The 19,690-nt window shown below is 45.9% G+C and overlaps 1 protein-coding gene across 1 annotated transcript in view; it reads left to right on the forward strand.

Annotated features, from left to right (window-relative positions):
• Positions 1 to 9,498, forward strand: part of ANXA13 (annexin A13) — a 56,039-nt gene extending 46,541 nt beyond the window's left edge. Inside the window, exons 10-12 of the mRNA XM_028105696.2 lie at positions 3,038 to 3,113; positions 6,265 to 6,377; positions 9,379 to 9,498. Coding sequence (XP_027961497.1) covers positions 3,038 to 3,113; positions 6,265 to 6,377; positions 9,379 to 9,498 — 309 coding nt within the window. The remainder of the gene's footprint in view (positions 1 to 3,037; positions 3,114 to 6,264; positions 6,378 to 9,378) is intronic.
• The last annotated feature ends 10,192 nt before the right edge of the window (positions 9,499 to 19,690 follow it).

Consider the following 19,690-nt stretch of genomic DNA (forward strand, 5'->3'; position numbering starts at 1 on the left):
GCCCCCTGCAAGGATACTCTCCAGGCCAACTGTTCCCCAAAATTAATCCCCAAACAGCAGCATCAGTATCACTTGAGAACATGTTAAAAACGAAAATTCTCTTATTTAAAGAGAGAGAGAGAGAGAGAATTCTCAGCCCCCACCCTCGACCTACTGAATCAGATTCTCCGGCGTTTGGGTCCCACAATGTATGTTTTAACAAGTCTTCCAGGTGATTCTCCTGCATGTTAAAATTTAAAAGGTCTGCACTAGACTACTAGCCATATGACCTTGGGCAAATTATTAAGGATTCTGCGCCTCAGTTTCCCCAACCGTAAAACAGGGATAATAATGGTACCTGCTTCATAGGGTTAGTAATTAATTAATGAGTTAATAGAAGTAAAGGGCTTAGTACCCGGCATGCAGCAGGTGCTCAGTAAACACTAACGACTGTCAGTTGTCTCCCTATGTGAACCAACAGTGTCCAATAAAGCTCAAGTGGACAATAAGATAATTTATTGATTTAATGATTCTTTACATGAAACTAGCTCTAAAATACTACCTAGTCATCATTCCAAAAGCTTTCCCCGAACATCATTCGTCTTGATCTTTATCACTGATTTTTGTGAGTTTACCCTGGTCTTAAGACCCTGGTTCATAAGTTTTCACATGGGTCTCTGGCTAAAAGCAATAAACTGCCAGCATGAGATCACAGGAGTATATTATGTGGCATAGGTTGTCCTGGCATAGAGTTGAATTTTTATTTGGGCATGAAAACTTAGGGTTTTGCCCTTTATTTGCCCTCCAAGCCTGAGCCTTATCTACTGATGCTCTCAGAAATCCCTGCCAAGCAATAGAACTTTCCCCTCTCTGCTACACCACACAAGAATATCACAGTCCCAAAGTTGACCAAACATGAAAGGCTCGTATAGTTAGAAAGGTGAAGTAATGGGCACCTGGGTGGCTCAGTCGATTGAGCGTCTGCCTTTGGCCCAGGTCATGATCCCAGGTCCTGGGATCAAATCCCACATCATCGGGCTCCCTGCTGAGCAGGAGTCTGCTTCTCCCTCTACCTCTGCCCTCCTCCCCTGCTTGGGCTCTCGCTCTCTCTCATGCTCTCTCTCAAATAAATAAATAAAATCCTTTAAAAAAAAAAAAAGCTGAAGTGAGTTCCCTACACAGGGCTCAGTACAAATCGTAAGCACACTTCCCACAGCCTAGGCACATTGTGTCCCCACCACACCTGTCACCACCTCTCCCCTCACCTTTATGTCTTCCTAAGCTTGTTCCAGAGCCTTTAGCCCTGTAACCACTGAGGCCAAAGTCAGAGGGCACAGGGTTCTGCTGTGGGAATCCTGTCTCTTTGGGTGAATCGGTTTTAAAAGAAAGAAATGTCTTCCCTATTCTTCTAGTAATCTCCCTACAGGCAGCACTACCTGGTAACTCTATAGAGGCCTTGGAGGCTTATCTGGAATCCACCCCGGCAATGGGTTTTGTACTAAGATCGGAAAACCTGATCTGTCTCAAGAGACTCCTAAGAATTAAGTGTTCCGGTAACTGCAGTGAAAAGCCTGCCATTTGCAGAGGAGATTCACAATAGCTTGGGCCAGTCCATTGTTTTCCGTTTGTGTTCCTGAAGGTGCCTTGGTAGCTCCCAGGAGGGGGATGTGGGCAGGAGAGAGGTAGAGAAGAGGGGGCAATGTGAACAGTGCCCCCTGGAGTTGTGTGATGAGAAGACTGGGAGAAAGCAGAAACCCGGCAAAACAGCTTAGGGTTGGGGTACCGAAGCCCTCTCCCACGTCCCCGGAATAGCTGCTTTCCTGCCTTGATCTGTTGTACGACTGAGATTCAACAGAAAATCTAACGCACTGTTCTGGCCCAGCATTAACAATGGAAACAGAAAGCAGTTTAACGTGAGGATTATTTTTTTAGTAAACGCAGACCTGTGTGAACAAGATGTCCTCTTGAAATGCAATCTCAGTCTACAGAACAAGAACCCCGTTCATGGGAAAGTGAGGCCAGTTCTCCCTTTTGAAATACCAGCTCCCACGGCAAACCCAAGAGAGGCTGGGAATAGGGACAGGACTGAAAGCCCCCCAGCCAATCCCCATCGTCTAGGTCCATTTACCCACAGCGGACCTCTAGATGTCAAACCATGACAAGGCGATTAAGCACCAGGGCCTCATTCAATCTCGAACCTCCTACCCTCTCCCACACGACTGTGCTTGCATTGCAAAGAATATTTTGTCCACTTATGTTTTCGGGAATAAACATATGCACTCCACTGGTGTGTCCCCAAAGGCCCCAATTATTTATGGAACCACAATTGTGTCATACCCTCAAAAAACAATTTCTAAGAAAGAAGTTTCAGTATTCTTAATGCTTAACTGCATTTCCCTAAACCCGACAAAGAGCCCTCTTCGCTCTTTATATGCCTGCCCTGAGTTTGGCCCAGGTGGTCCTTGCATGAAACACAGTCACCATCTCCTCTGAACTTCAACTTCTGTAAATATTTGGAAAGAAACCTAACGCGGAATGCTGTGCAGAGTGATATGTGAGCCGGTGGTGAACACAGGATCATATGGAATCACCCTCGAGTGAAGGAAAGTGACATTTTGACGTGGTCAGCCCCTGGCTCCCAGCCCATGCAGCCCCAGTCTATCAGAAACATTAGACCAAATCCTTGGCATGAACTTCACAGTCTCTACTTCTTATTTCACCCAAACTATTATATAGATGTAAAGAATTGTTGTTACAGTATAGATTCATTGTTCTCCCACTCCCAATTTTACAGATGAGCATACCAGGCCAAGGGAGTGGTTCTCACTGGCGTCGAATCCGACCCCCTAGAGGTCAAAAGTCATCAGCCATGAGAGCCCCCAGTCAAAGGGGGGGCCATCACCCCCAGCCATGTAAGGCATGGGGCAGGAGAGGCTCCTTAAAGCCACATGACCAAATCTGCAAGAATTCCGTACTTTTTGTAGAGAAATGACCCCAAGAGTACCAAAGCCAAAAGCAAAGCCTGGAATAACGGCTGGCCTTCGGTTTCTCTCTCCAGCTCATCGACAAAGACATTGAAGAGGCCATTGAAGCAGAAACGTCAGGAGATCTGCAGAAGGCCTACTTAACTCTCGGTAAAGTAGACCGTGGAGAGTCCCTGCCTTAGGTCGGGCTCCCTGCAACCACGCTTGGAGTCAGAGGCTGGCGTGTGGGAAGATTTTAGGGAGTAGTTTGGGAATGGCACCTGGAAGCAGCGTTGGGTAAGGGAGAGAGTGAGCGTGATGCAGCTGCAGTGGGAGACTTGCTGGTCCCCCACGGAGCCCTGGAGCCGGGAGGCCAGGGGGCCAGGTCTTTGCACCCCACAGCAAGCAACAAGTGGACACTGACTGTACCCTGGGAGTATGTGCAACCCTGGGGAAGGCAGCTCCTGGGGCGGGGGGGCATTCCTGGGGAGGGACTCAGCTGTGAGCAGCCAGGAGGCAACAGTTGGAATGAGTGCCTTGGTCCTGAAGAGGGCATCTGGGGACCACCTTGGCATCCATGACAGTCGCATTCAGATGGTGGGTCCTCAAGAGCATCTGTGAACAGCCTGGGACCATTGTCTAGTCTCAGGGAGCACGATGTGGTTCAGCTAGGTTTCCAATCCGTGAACAAGTTTTTGCACATGCCTGATGGCTCGAGGGTGTTCTTTTCCATTTGGTTCCCTTCAACATTTAGAATGAATGAGGTCTCTTTAGCAAGAGTGGGGAGGGAGATCAGATCTTTCCTGTGCCAAGCAAACACCACAACCTTCTCTCCAGGTATTGCCCATAGGCAGGAAATAGCAGAATGATGGGCATGGCGCTATGTCTGGCAGGCTCCTTTTTCCTTTCTACAAGGCCTGGAATGAAGGTATTGTCCATTGTCCATGCTCCTGTGGCGAGGAGTCGAGGGCACCATCCCAAATAGCACGAGAAATGGAAAGACAGATCCCCAGCAGAGGAAGAACTGAAAAAGCAGCCCTGGAAGTTAAAAAATGTGCTCTATCTGCCAAACTTCTTGTTTTGGTTTTTTGTGGGGCTTTTAAAAAAATTTTTTTGAACAATGTCAGCAATTGATTTTTTTTAATCCATCCTCATTTTGCATTCAAATTAGCAGGACCTCTGATGTAGAGAGGCCTAAACATCCCTAGGGTCACTTCTGACCCACACTGGACCCACATGGATGACTGTCCTTAGGGCTTCAAAGATGAGTCTCTTAAGTGGATGGAGAGGTCCACTCACGGCCTGACTCAGAGGCTCCAAATCCTCTCTGTGCTTGAACCAGAGTTCTGTCAGGAGATTATATTAATCTTCATTAATATTAATTATTAATGGCAATAAGCCACTATCCAAATTATTAATAATAATAAAGCCATTCCATTTTTAACATTTAGTTAGCACCTAACCCAGGCTGGAGGTCGTGCTAGGTGTGGCGATCAGAGGTAAATAGGCCCAGTTCCTGCTCTTAAGAAGCTCAAAGTCCATGGTAGATACTCACAAACCAACAGATCAGGTAACAGTAAAGATAAAAACAAAAACAACCAGCGTGAAGAGGGCACAGGGGAAGGAAAGGCCGCATTCCTGGAGATGGGGACCATGAAATGCCAGCCTCTGGGGCAGCACTCCTCCAGCGGGCCCCACGGACCGCCTGCTTCAGAATCTTCTATGGGGAGGTGCGGGAAAATACAGTTTCCTGGGCCCCATTCCAGGTTACCTATTAGAATCTCCAAGAGTGGGGCCCAGAGGCCACACTTCTACAAGCTCCCTCAAGGGACTGTCTTCTCCTCGCAATGGCTGGCTACCCTGCCTTCTACATGGCATGGCTCTAGCCCCACGGTTTCCTTGGCTAGCCCCATCCACACTCCTGAGCGACTCCTGCTGCTGCTAACAACAGTCGTTGTTCACCAGGTGTCGACGGTATACAGTAGAAACGTTGAGGATTCTCTTCGCAGAACATCAGGAAGAGTAAATGTCAGGGTAGAAGACACCTATGAAGGGTTGGAACACCCTGACGTTAGGCAGACAATCGACACGCATCAATGAGTCCTGCACCGGGAAAGGTCTTAAGTGAGGCTCAAGTATGCTACTCCCCAAATTGACAGGTTCTCCCCACAACTGCCACCAATCCAACAACTTTTGGATTGTTTTCAGGATAAGGAGGTCAGACACCTGAGGCTGGGCTTTTCTTTTCCACTGAAACTCTGGCGGATTCCACACGGCCTATAAAAGAAAGAAACAGACCCCCTCCTCCCCCAACCTAGGCACTGCTTCCCTAACCCTGTTCCTCTCCAGTGCTCATAAGCATCAGTCATAGAGGCAATTACCTAGACAACAAGAGTTCTCATTACAGGACATATTAAAGACGCACATTTCACACTTATGCTCAATGGATTACCTGTTATTGATCACTAACATCAAAAAATGTGAGGTGTTCTAGGTAAATGTCATCGCCTAAAGAGTATTTGGTTCATTCCCCCAAAATGTTTGCCACGATGGGCCACCTGGGAAGTGGGGAGAGGAGCAATGATTTCTCCCCAGGAGTAGTCCGGCACTCTACAGCCTGTCAGGTGAATCAGAACTATTCTTCACGAATCTGTGGATTAGATCAAAGCTGGCACGCAAGGAAGGGGACAGAAAAGAGCAACGAGCAGGAACACAGGAAGGTGGTCCGTAGACGGCATTAAACATTCCATCTGCCGCCTCCCAGATGGAGAATCAAGAAGAATATGGGGCACTTAGAAAAGATTCTGAGATGAGGCTCACAAAGCAAACCCAGCGAGGAAAAACAAAGGACGGGGAGGTGGTTTAGCACGGGAAAGTAGGCCACGGTCCAGGGGAGTGAGTCTTCAAGATTATGAAGTTTTATTATAGCAGCATCGCCAGCCAACCCGTGTTTCCCCTCTGAGTCCAACGCCAGCATCAGAGATTTCATTTAGATAAGAAAAGTTACTTCTGCTGGTGAGAATCATGAACTCGGCAGGGAAAGCCTTCTTCCTCCTCTGAAGGGTCTTCAGGGACCAGCAGAGGGGCTGCTGAAGGGGTTTTGACTCAGTTCTTGGTTGAGGAGCCCAGAAGCCCTGAGCCAGGGGAATCTTCCAGATCCCATTAGAGTGTGAGGTCGGCCCCTTTCAAACATCTGTCTCACCAGTGAGTCAGCACCAAGGGCAACCAGGTGACACTCTGGGTCAGCTCTGTGCCTTCAGAGGGTCTGCATGTTATGCAACATATAAAAGCTTCACCTTTTCTTGTCCCTCGTCCCGGCCAGTGAGGTGCGCCCGGGACCAGGAGGGCTATTTCGCTGACCGTCTGTACAAGTCCATGAAGGGTGCAGGCACTGATGAGGAGACACTCATTCACATCATCGTGACCAGGGCTGAGGTAAGACACCCTCGACTCTGAGGACGCGGGCGGCCGCTTCTCTGCTGGCCACAGCTGATGTCATCCACAAGTAGTCTTTCTTCAGGGTCTATTTACAGAAAAAGTAACACAGAGACAGCCCTTGCCTTCCCAGACTTTGTGGAAGACACTGTGCCATGCTTCAATCTGTTTCTTTTTATAAAAATACAATAATGATAGTTGCTTCTATTTTTGCTGTCTGTGGCTCCGGAGAGCTGGTGGCCCATGCAGAGGGGACCTGGCGGAGCCGTTCTGGGTGGCGCAGCCATGCTAGGCTCCATTTTAAGGGAGACAAAACAGAGACAAACGAGGTCACCCAGCAGCGGGGTCGATGAGCAAATGACGGCCTAACTCCCCAGCTGGGCCTGTCACAGGAGCTACCTCAGTACAAGACAGTATTTCTCAAACTTTTTTTTTTTTAATTACCATTCGTACAATACATCATTAGTTTTTGATACAAGAAGCATGGGTCACTACATCAAAAACTAATGATGTATTGTATGGTGACTAACATAATAAAATAAAATTTAAAGAACAATAATAATTATCACTCATCCTACTAAGAAGCCTTTGGGACCCAGTTTCTTCCTCATTACCACCCCCCCCCAAACCATGAACATCACAGTAGACTGTGTATCTGTTTCGGTTCTATATATACATATTCTGCAATGTTCTGTATGTATATATTGTGTTCTGTAAATACACATATATTCTGTTATGTTCTTTTTTAAATTTAAAATCAATTAATCAACATAAAATCAATTAATCAATTAATCAACTGATTAATACAACAATGAATCAACATAATTTAAAATCAATTAATCAACAATCTTTTTTTAATTTAAAATCAATTAATCAACATAGAAACTAGTATTACTAGTTTCAGAGGGAGAGCTCAGTGATTCGTCAGTTGCATATCACACCCGGTGCTCATCACATCACGTGCGCTCCTTTATTCCGTTATGTTCTATGTATGCGTGTGTGTGTATACGCACTTTTACATAAAAGGATCAAGGTTCTTCTCGCCCTCTTAAGAACGCACTTCTGCCATGTTGGGAGTAGCGAGCGATATCACCCCACCTTGAGAATGCCTGAGTGTAAGAAAGAGAGAGATGAGTAGCCCAAAGCTTGAGGGCAACTGTCAGGATTCCCGGTGGAGGCTTTGGAACAAGGGGCCACAGAGTGAAGGCGGGACAAAATGAAGGGGACATGGCACTGCGTCCGCGGTAGGAGAAGCCCTTACAGAATGAAGTGTAACTGAGCCCTTGAAAAACCACAGACATCTTCCCTCAAAAAATTGTTAATTGAAGGGGGATAAATCCCAACCCAAACCCTGGCCCATGGCTTTTGACAAATAATACTTAACATCTGACACCGTTTTAAAATATAACTTAGCAACAAGATCGTTCTTTCGTTTTTATTTCTATTCCTGGAATTTCTCCTCCTCCTCCACTATTCAGTTTTCTTCTAGCTTCCAGTCCATTTGTCTTGCTCCCCCCTCCTTCCCTTCCCTAGTCTCTCTGCCACTCTCCTGAGTCTCTCTTTCTCCTCCCCTCTCTCTCCAAATCTCCATGGTCTCTGTCTCTCTGTCCCCAAGCAACTCACCCTCCAACCCACCCCACAAAGTCTCTGAGATCCCGAGGCTCAAAGGAGGGGCGCAATGGAGCAGAGCGGGGATTCTGAAAGACCCCGGGGGATTGGATCACTCCGGAGGGCTCACGGGGGCTCCACATTCACTGCAACGTGAGCCATGGAATGATTATTCCAAGATGCTCTGTCCCATCTTAGGATTGGCCACATATCCTGGATCATTTCCACATATGGATCATTCCTTCAGAATGCTTCAGGCCCAGTGAGACATACTGGCTGGATCCCCTAATCCCCTAAAGCTGCTTGGTACTAGAATGGAGCCCCAGTGTCCCCCACCCCACCCAACCCCTCCCCCGACTCCCACCATCCTGCCGCTCCCCCAGCCCAGTAGAGGGGCCGGGGCGGGGGGTGGGGGGTGGGCAGGGGACACACAGCGTCATGCTTGAGTCTCCCTCCTGCTCAGCATCCACTTCACACAATCCCTCATTCTCCTGCCTTCTGCTCTCATCTTCTTTCTCTGTTAGTTCATCCCTCCAATTGAGGCAGGAGGAAAAAGAACCAGAAACCTAAGTGATGGTTTGTGAATCTGTCTAGAATGCACGGTTGAGTCTAAATTTTTAAAAATTAAAAAAAGAACAAAACTCCCTGTTAAGGAAAGCTCTGTGCTGCTTTTATGAGACACGCTGTGTTCTCTCTGTACTTCCATCTTTTCTGGTGCAAGTATTGTCTCCCTTACTAGGTTCTAAGAGTGTTTGGAGCAGAACAATCTTTTTATTTGTTTTTCTTCTGAGTCCTCATGCCCATCTCCAGCGCCCAGGTTTTTCAAGCTATCAATGAGTTAGATTCAAAATAAGTCCTACAAATTGATATTGATTTGAATTTTGTTGATTGGCACTAATAGCCTTACTGATCAGGGTACAAGAGAAAACAAAAAGCTTCATCTCAAATTCAAATCTCTGTGTTGATAATTTTCTTAACCCTTTACCATGGGTCAGCAAATTGTGGCCTGCAGACCGACCTGTTTTTGTACAGGCTCGCTACCTAAGAATGATTGGTTTTTAAATGACTGTAAAAAACTCAAAGGAAAAATATTTTGTAATACATAAAAATCAATGAAATTCAAGTTTTGATATTCATAAATAAATTTGTATTGGGATATATATATATATATATCCCTAAAGGTTGCAGAGGTGAATATATTCCAGCAGACTGGACTCTGCTCTCCGTTTCCCATTCATGAAACAAAAATAATAATAGCCCCTATTGCAAAGGGTTGTTTTGAAGCATAAGTGAGCGAATGAGTACAATTTATTCAGAACAGTACCTGCCTGCATTCACAGTGAACACGCTACAAATGTTCTTGTCCTCATTGCTGTTGCCATTTCTCCTACAGGTGGACCTTCAGGGGATAAAAGCAAAGTTCCAAGAGAAGTATCAGAAGTCTCTCTCTGACATGGTTCGCTCAGACACCTCTGGGGCCTTCCAGAAGCTGCTGGTGGCCCTCTTGCACTGAACCGAGCCAGGAGAGTGGGAGCCCAGGGAGGAGCCATCTTTGTCAAGAGCCCATTTCAAACCAGATTTGTAAATGTGACTCCAGCACATAAAGTACTGAAAAGTCCTGGCTTATTTTCTTGGCAGCTTGAATACTGTAGCCGGGCCAAGCTGTTTAGGCGAAGGGCAACAACCTCAAAACACTTGGGCAGCTCACGCTGAATGCTGGCTTAGCAGGTACCTGAGCTGCCTTTCGTCTTTCCTTTAGCATGGAGAACTGAATGCTTTCTGAACACAAATGAAACCAGCCGTTGATGAAAGAAACTACACTTGTAATAAAACATTCAGAAGAATATGTATCACATAGAGGTGGGTAAAGATTGAATTGTTAAGGTACAGGGAAGACAAAATTAACCAGTTGATCAATTTTCCTTCTGTGGGGGCACCCGGGTGGTTCAGCCAGTGAAGCGTCTGTCTTGGGCTTAGGTCATGATCTTGGGGTCCTGGGATCTCACCCCATGTCGGGCTCCCTGCTCAGCGGGGAGTCTGTGTCTCCCTCTCCCTCTGCCCCTCCCACCCCCCGCTTGTGCACACATGCACTCTCTCTCTCTCTCTCTCTCAAATAAATAAATAAAATCTTAAATTTTTTTTTCCCTCTGTGTGTTCAATTTCAAATCCTCAGTGGTAATTAAAGTGGGTTATGCCCCCATCAGCTGTTTTTCCAAAGACTGGGTTGATTAGTTTTGGCTCTTGTCCTGGAAATATAAGACTTGTGAAATTCAAACATATGTGGGAAATGCAAGTAATAACCCTTATTCATAATCACCAAAGACAGCAATCAAGGATAGCAGCAAGGAAACAACTGAGGTGCCCATGTGCAATGTAAGGGGTAAAACTCACTAACCTGCTACCTGGTATAAATGGTTCTTCTTGCTGCCCTAGACTTTTAACCCACTTGATTCTTAATTCTGATCTCAGATACAATTAGGCTGGGCATAGTGCCAACAAGATCAAGGTCAGTGGGCTGACTCTCAAATGGATTGGTCTCACACCAATAGAATCTCTGTTCAAAATGTTTGTCTCCTAGCCATATGTTACTAGACATAGAGGGGTCTGTCAAGAGAACATGGACAATTTGATCCAATCATTCCAGTTATCATTCACTGGGTGATTATTTTTGTCTGGCGCTGCTCAGTAGCACACTTTCATGTTTAATCCTCTCAACAGCCCCATGAGGTTAATATTACTCCCATTTATCAGTTGAGGAAACTGAAGAGTTCACTCCCAGGCCAGTCATGTAGACTTAGGCGTCTGTATTCAACAGAACGCTGTAAGTAAATTAATACAGGCACATTAACATAGGCACGGCTCTCTGCCCGTGAGCAGAAAGAAGCTCTGCTTGAAGGAATTGGGGAATGCTTCACAGAGATGCCTGTGTGCTGGGTTTTGAAGAATGTATGAAAGTTCTCCAGAGAAACAAAGTAAGAAGGGCAGACAAGAGGCTCAGAAGCATGAGGGAGCAAGATCTGTTCAGAAAGTGGTGAAATCCATTCTCCTGCACATGGATGCGGTGAAGGGAAGGAGAGGGTTGGGGACGCAGGCCACGAAGCCGTTGAAAAGTATGTTTGGATCACATTCGCAATGGTTTTTGCCTGCCAAGCATGGGCTCAGTCCTCTGGGCAATGGGCGGGGGGGGAGGCGGGGGAGTCACTGGAGATGTTTAAGTGAGTAAGAAACATGATCAGATCTGGGCCTTGGCAATTGACTTGGTGGTGTAATCGACATACAGCAAATAGGCCAAACTCACAGTATCACGGCATAGGTCATGGCGTGTCTTTCTAGGGGCTATAAAACGGTGACTGACATATTGAGATGCTAACATCTGCGTCCTCCACGCACAGGTTTATCTAACAGTCATTGTTGTCATTATGAGCTTCAACACATAAAAAGGTTTTCTAGAGCCAAGTTCAGTGACTGATCATACTCACGTTCACTTAGGTGTTGCCAAAGCTGGCCTTTGCTTTTAACAACAGAAACAAGACGACCAGTTCTTGGGATCTGAGCTCACAGTAAGCACAGAGAAACAAACCAACAGAATGAAAGGAGATCTATTAACAACAGCCACTGTTTGAGATTGTTGAGGGCCATCCCTCACACAGAGAAGAGCAAGAAAGTTATTCCACAGGCTAGGAAACAGGCTGAGCCAGACCCAGAAGCAAAGTCATTTATTTGGTCAAGGTCTCACATGGGAAATGCTGGAATTCAAGCCCACATTCTTCCGACTCTAATGCCTGAGCGCTTTGCCGTGCCAGCTCAGCTCCATGAGTGCTTTCCTCAAAACTTTACTGAGTAAGGCGGCAGGTACCTCTCTCTCACCACTCACAAGCAGAGACCTGTTTTTGTGTGCTTGAGTGAGGGCTGCCTCCGGAGAGCTCTAGTCTGGTCTGTCCCAGGGGTGTTCCACCCCATGGCAGGCAAGGAATTTCCTCCTTTTCCTCTCTACATACCTCTACCCTGCACAGGTCCCACCTCACCATTCCCCAAGTCCCCTGGTCCCCAAGCCGTCAGGGGGCAGGACCTATCTATGGAGGGGGCCCAGGGGAGAAAGAGAAGACAAAGAAGGAAGAGAGAGGGGAGAGCACCACTACCCTGCCACCGAGCAGCCCTGTCCCCCACGCCTCCTCCCTTCTCCCTAGCCACAGCTCCTCCCCAGATGTTTGGATAGATGGGGAGGGGTCTGAACCCCACCTGCAGGGCTGCATCAGAAGGAGCATGTCCCATGGGTGCATGTGGTTTCCCCATGAAATTCAGTGCCAGTCCCTGATTGGGTTCCATAACACTGCTCACCCAGCCTGCATCACCTGGACAGGTGGGTAACATAGACCTTGGGGCGCTCGCCCAAGTGAACCACAACAGAAGCTGATGTTCCCCTGAGGAGCAGAGGGAGTACCCGGCCAACTGTGGGAGCTCCAGCCTGCTCCTAGTTCCTCTCAGGAGCTCTGGGAGTCCCAACTGGTTCTCTTTATGCAGGCCCAGACTGAACATTGGTGGGTCCCAGCCCATCTGCCCTGCTTTTCCCTTTTCTGGGGGAGTGGGAGCTGATCTGTAGCATTTGCTGATTTCCATGGCATAAATACTCTCACCATGGTTAATTTCAAGCTGTTGACATGATGTCACTGAACACGGAGTCGGGAAAAGGTGAGCAGTAGTACACCAGTATGTGGTATCTCCACCATACAGATACAATAGATGTAAATAATTTCAAGAGCATAGACAAAAGGAAAGCATAACAAATAGTTAGGAAGTAATGAATTTGGAGTTTTCACTACATTTGTGTCAATATAATTTAATTGTAAGTTTGTATACTTTAATTTTTAATAACTACTATGTTTAATAAAACTCATAAAATTCTTGAAAAAGTAATAATTGAATCTCATGAACCAATGGGATCCAAGTCCAGCACTCCACTTGGGGCAGGTGTTAACTCATTTCTTCCAGAGGACTCCCAGGACAATTTGCACCCTGTCTCCAGGTACTCACATAAGAAGTGATTATCCTGAACACTCTTCCCCACAATGGGTTACTATATAGAGTACGTTTCAGGGTCACACTGAATAGTTGTGTATATTGTCTACTGCACAAGGCTCCCTGGCTGAAGGTATGTTTGGGACCTCAAATCCAGCCCTAATTTCCCCATCAGATTTTGCCTGCAGGATTGTAGCTAGAGAGGCAGCTAGCGGCTGCCTAGAAAGGGCACCTTCTGCTAATCTGCACAGAGCTACCATAGGGGCTGGTCCTGGAACTCTACGTAACCTCTTTTACCTATGAAGGGCCATTCAAGAGACTCTTCCTGGGACAAAATGCCTTGTTACCAGCTTCTTATTCTAAACATTTTAAGTGCTGCTTCTCTAGGCACCCCATAGAGCCATATAATCAATCCTTGCAAATCTATCCTCAGGAGAGTATTTGAAAGTAAAAATTAGAGGAAAAAAGAGATGGGAATCATGGTCCAGAAGATGAGACAGAGGTTTTACCACATTCAAGGAGATAACTGGTGAAGAAGCACAAGGAAGCAGAGGAGGGCTACCCAGGATGCCTTCAGGAAGACGTAAGCCCCTTCAGAATTGCGTGTGGCAGCCCCTGGAAGACTCGGCCATCCTCACACAGAGGGCAATGTGTTCCTGCCCCAGCAGTGCAGAGTCTGACTCCTCCAGCGGCAAGACACCAATGCACAAGACTCCTCCGGGCTGCAAACGAACTATTTCTCAGACACATTACAGCCAATAAAAATGCCTCAGATAAGCCCCCAGAAACTAGATAAGCCAAGAAACAAGGGCGCCAGAAAACCAGAAATGGTATTCAACTCTTCATGCCAACAAGCAAGATCCACCACATTGAATTCAGAGAGAGCTGTCCAGGCTGCCTGTTTGTACCACCACAATGTCTCGCGTGACCAGGGTGGTGTAGACCAGCATGTTGGGAGACATTGGGTCAGGAGACAGAAAAGAAGTGGCCGGGGGTGGGGGGTAGGGGTGGGGGTGGCTATTTTTCAAAAATAAACTTTCCAATTTTATTTTACTTGATGTTCTGTAAATTTTAGACTTGCAGAAAAAGTTGTGACCCTATTACAGAGTTCCCGTATGCCCAGTTCCTGGTGTCTCACATTGCTAACATTAGTATGGAAGATTTGTCATGACTTATGAACTGATATTGATACATTATGATTGAGTAAAGTCCATACTTTATTCACATTTCTGTAGTAATTACCTAATGTATAGTATCAGATTAGTTATCCAGAGTACAAAATAAATATTCCTAAGTCTATACTGATATAATAAATTATTGAATAAATAAATAAATGGGGAGAACAGACAACCTCCTGAACAGAAGAACCCCAAACAATTTATGGGGTCCCATGAGACTATCACGTTGCATTTAGCCTTCATGTCTCTTTAGGATCCTCTAGACTGTGACAGTTCCTCAGACTTGCCTTGTTTTTGTTGAGCTTGACAGTTTTGAGGAGTCCCGGGTGGGTAGACAGTCCCTCAGTTTGGATTCGTCTGATGTTTTTCTCATGATTAGACTAGGAGTTTGGGGAGGAAGATTACAGAGGGAAAGTGCCATTTCCACCACATCATATCAAAGGTACGTGCTATCAACATGACTTACCACTGTTGATGTTGACACTGACCATCTAGCTTGGGTAGTGTTTCAGGTATCTTCACTGGGGTCATTAAAAGAAAGTCACTGTGCATGGCCCACACTTAATGGGCAGGAAATTACACTCCATCTCCTTGAGCAGGGGAGTATCTACCTAAGTTATTTGGGATCTTCTGTTCAGGAGGTTTGTCTGTTCTCCCTATTTATTTATTTAATAATTTATTTATATCACTATAGAGTTAGGAATATTTATTTTGTACTTTGGGTACAAACCCAATACTATATCATTTATTTTGTTGCTCAAATTGTTCCAGCTTTTTCTATGGGGAGTTCTTTCAGTTGGTTCCTGTGTCCCATTGACATACCCCCTCACTTTGCTTTTTGAGTACTTCTTTAATTTCTGGCACTACTAGATGCTCCAGGTTCTTCTTGCATAGTTCCTTCCCTAGCCCTAGAATCTGCCATTTCTCCAAGGAGCTCTGGATCCTTTTGTGGGAAAATGGTATTAGAAACCAAGATCTGAGTACTAGGTGTGCTCATTGCTACTGGGGTGTCACTGCTTCTAGGCCCACTCAGTGGACAGAGCTAGGAAATATATGTGTGTATATTAAGCCGTATATACATACATATCTATATTTATACATACATGTAAATAGATGACATCGATGTAGATGTAGACACAGACATAGATCCATCTGTATCTATATTAAGTTAGACACAAGTTCACACCATGTCAACTTTCATCCAGTACCATGTGGTTCATGCAGGAAGGGGAATTTTGACATCTTAAAAACAGCAAAGGAGGCAAGATGGGGGAGGGGAGCTCCTAGAGAAAGGATCCATGGGAAGAATCAAAGCAAACCACACAGTTCCCTACATGTTCTACTGGTTGTATTTCCATTCTGAATGGCCAAGTTTGTGCCCAGGTCTGGGGAGAAAGGACAGGCCATGGCTGAGTGGTCCTCTCACATCCTCCAATACCAGGTACCCAAGGAATTGTCCTTAGGTTTTGAAGAGGATGCTCCATGGCTCTTTTGTGACTAAGCCAGAAACACTGACATCTTCTGTTCCTAAGGTAACCAACTTTCAATGAGTTCAAAAGGTGTTCAACCAACATTGATACCACACGGGGAAAGGGAAAGCAAGACTGTCTTCAGTGTCAGAATCAAGAGACAGTGGGTTCTTATGCCAGTCTCTTCCTGGAAATGATTTTGGGCCCCCAATAAGTGTCACTTCAGGATTGCTTAGAATAAGGGTGTCTTAGGGCAAAAGAGGCCTGAGGCATTTTTAGATTCTGAGCTAGAAGACAAAAAGCACTGGTTTTGAATCATTCCTCACTGTGAGTAATATGGGCCAGGATAATATGACTCAGAAACCAAAATGGACACACTAATTGGCTGAACTCTGAATTCAATCCAAGTATTGATGTTTTGTTTTGTTTTTTTTATTGCACTGAAAACAAAAGCAAAGTTATTGTTTTTAAAATCCTACTGGATCAGTTCATATTAGAACCAGTCTTTGAAATAGGTTGAACCAGAAGAAAAAAAGAATCAGAAAAGCAAAATCATTTCCATAAAAGTATTTCATTCGCACAGATATGCACTGTATATGTATTTCTATCAGCTGCAGCTCTTTGAACTGAATCTCACTTAACCCATTTGCGAGATTAGCCACCATGATCTGTGCTCTCTATGGAGTCTATTGGTGGATGTCCTAGAGACTCACTCTGAAGTCTGGTGGCTCATGCGGGACTAGGTAGGAAGTCCTCTGTCTTCTGGTGGATCATGCATTTTGCAAGAGTGCCTTGTATTTGTTCCCAAGTCTGTTTATATCTATTGCTCTTGCTATTCTAATTACATAATTTAATTAGATAGTAAAGAAGCTGATAAACTGTAATTGTAAAAAGAAGGACCTTTGCTTTCTATAAACACTAAATTGAATGCTTTGGAAAGACTAGGTAAAGGTGTGTGGCATTTAAAATGAAAAGAATGAGTGGCTCATTTGCAAAGAAAAGTTCTCAGTAAATCAATGTACATTTGAATGCTTTATATGAAAAATGAAATTAAGTTAGATGTTTTATTGTAACAATTCTCTGCTTTTAGCTTAAACATAAATGACCAACTGCCCTTCGCTGGTGTGTCAAATGAGAGGGTTTTCACTGTATATACATCTTTTCTTCCTTCTGAAACACTGATTTGTCTATGATGATCATACGGGCTTTTTTCCTGGTCAAGGACCTCCAAGACACTGCCATCACCTCCCACAAATCCCAATTCCTAACCCTCTGCACAGTGATTAATAGGAGAAGGAAAGACCAGGGAGAGGCTTAAGGCAGCTCAGCTCCACTCACAGGCTGTGTCCCTTTGGGAAGTCACTTTGCTCTCCTGAGACCCAGCTTCTTCATCTGTAAAATGGGGGTGGTGAGAGTTCAGAAGCTCCCCTACTTAAGGACCAAAAGCAAAGGGGCCTTCATATATGAGAACGACACCATCTCCAGGTCAATCAGGGCAACTCTGCCTGCTAACAAGAGGTGTTTTTAGAGGTCACTTACGCAGTCATTTTGAGCTTACCCAAAACAACAAAAACAATAACTATATTTACAAATAGGTGGAGGATCCATGCCTACCTCATAAGATCTTGGTGCAGATTAAATGAAATAAAGTATCAGAAGCACTTAGCACAAAGATGGACCCATGCCAAGAGCTCCCTACACTCCGGCTGTTTGGTTGTCTAACCAAGTCACCCCATCTGTGCTGGGGTAGCCAACCCTGAAATGGAATCACGAAGCAGTCTCTTGCACGATGAGGCAAATCCAAGGTGTGGATGCCAAATGGATTCATGCCTCCCACACTTTCCCACCTGGACTAACATGACAGACACCCTCCCCCCACCTCCGGTCACATCCTCCTCCAGACTATTTCCCACCCCGCAGCTGGCACGACCTTCCCTAACTGCAGCTCTCTCCCACACGGTCCCCAGGCCAAGGGTTTGCCCCTCGGACCACAAGCCTTTCTCAGGGCCGCTTCCCCTCCCCTGGGATATCCAATTAGCATCTCATATTAAATGCATCCAAAGAAAAACCTTCATTTCCCACACAAAACCAGTTCCTTTCTTGGTCTTCCCTCAGGAACCACCCCCAGTAAGACAGCTGGTCAGGCCACAGTCATCTTTGGTTCCTTCTATCCCTCAATCCTCAAAGACCATGTATCAGAAGTCCTGCTAGCTCTCTTCCTCCAAACATCTTGGATTTTCCATGATTCACCACCCCCATAGCTGTCGACCCAGGTCGAGCCTCCATCCTCTCCGGCCTGGACCCCTACAATATAGCTTCAGAACCGGGTTCCTCCTTCCCCAGCTGCTTCACCTGAGTCCTTCTCGCACACACACCCCTCCCCACTTACCGGGCACTGACCATGCTGGGCTTTTTTCTGTTCCTCACACTTGTCATGCTTATTCCAGCCTCAAGACTTCTGCACTGTAGTTCCCTCTGCCTAGAACCTTCTTCCAGACTGCCCCATGATCCAATGTCATCACACAGGTCACCCCCTCCAAAGGCTTATGCTGGCCAACCTATCAAGTCCCATCCCCGACACAGTCCTCAGAACACGCCCAAACTCTCCCTTTAACATTATCCTGTAGCATCCGCACAGCAGTTGTCACCATCTGAAAGTATCTTCTTTATCTATTCATTGTCTACCCCACCACCTCCACCACTAGAAGATAAATTCTAGGAGTTCAGGGACTGTTTCTCTATTGCTCACCATGTAACCCCAGCACCTAGAGCAATGCCTGACACATAGTAGATGCTCAGTAAAAGTGGTTGAATAGATGAACACCCAACACAGTTTCCTTCCTCCCCTCGTCCAGCCACCTTTAGGCCTTGACTTCCACTTTCTCTTTCAGCTACAGCTCAGGCATCACACCTCACCTGCCTGCCCCTCCCCTGGGCAGTTAGCCATTCTCTCTGTGCTCTCCCTTTCACAAAGTTCCATCAGAGCACTTACTACATTATTCTTCTTCATTCTCTTTACCATATGCCCAACTAGACCAGGAGCTCTGAGACCAGGGACCACATATTACCCGATCCTCCAATGCAACACACAGAGCAATTCTCTATACCTCCAACCACCTTGCATGCCCTGAGGGCTAGATATGACATAGTCTTTCCCTCTAGCCCATTCTCAATCATGGTGCCACCTTTATAGCATATATTGTTATCTCAAATCATCTCATCTCTACTTACTGATTTATTTGTTCTGCATATCTATTATCGGTCTTCCACCTATATCCCTAGTGACCAGAACAGTGGTTGACACATTGTAGGTGCTCGATTAAAGATTTGTTTACAAAGGACTCATTCAACGTGTTTTTTAAATGAAGGCCCAGTTAATTGGTTAGCCACCACGAGCACTATAAATCTCAGGGTACTCAAAGGTAGGGAGATGCAATGCTATGTTTACAGCAGTTACTCACAGTTTCCAAAACAAGACACATGGACGTGATTCATGAAAATTAAATCACATTAGGAAGCACATGTTGAAGGGGAGAGGGGAAAGAGGGCAATAGCGATTTGGCTAATGAGCGAAACGGGTCTTGAACTGCCCGGGGCATCCACCGCCTGAATTACTACTGGGTTGCTTCTTTTGTTTGGCGTTGAGAGCCCAGATGGGAGCAGCAAATCTCTCTAGTAATTCTCTTCCAGTTAGTCCAATTAGAGACCAGTCCAGAGATAATTGCCCAGATGTTTGATTTCATCAGAGGTCGCATTGAATATGCAGCCCACGAAGATTATCATAGATATTGGCATACAGAGGATGGGGGGAAGGGATGGCACTCAGCAAAATAGGTCTCAAACACAAGTTCCAAGAGTAAAGGAGTTTCAGCAGTCCCTTTCCAAGGAGAAGACCTCAGGTCATCTGCCTTCTACAGGCCCTTGACCTGGGCCAGCGGGGGAGCAGGAGCATGAGATTTGCTGGTGACGTCAGCTTGGCATCTTTGGTGTGACATGTAAATAATACCAACCATGTTAAGTCACTGTAGGTCCACAGGATGGC

Source organism: Eumetopias jubatus, unplaced genomic scaffold (genome assembly GCF_037043125.1).
Source record: "Eumetopias jubatus isolate StellerSeaLion01/CBP00866 unplaced genomic scaffold, mEumJub1_p1.0 scaffold_4, whole genome shotgun sequence".
Taxonomy (NCBI): Eukaryota; Metazoa; Chordata; class Mammalia; order Carnivora; family Otariidae; genus Eumetopias; species Eumetopias jubatus.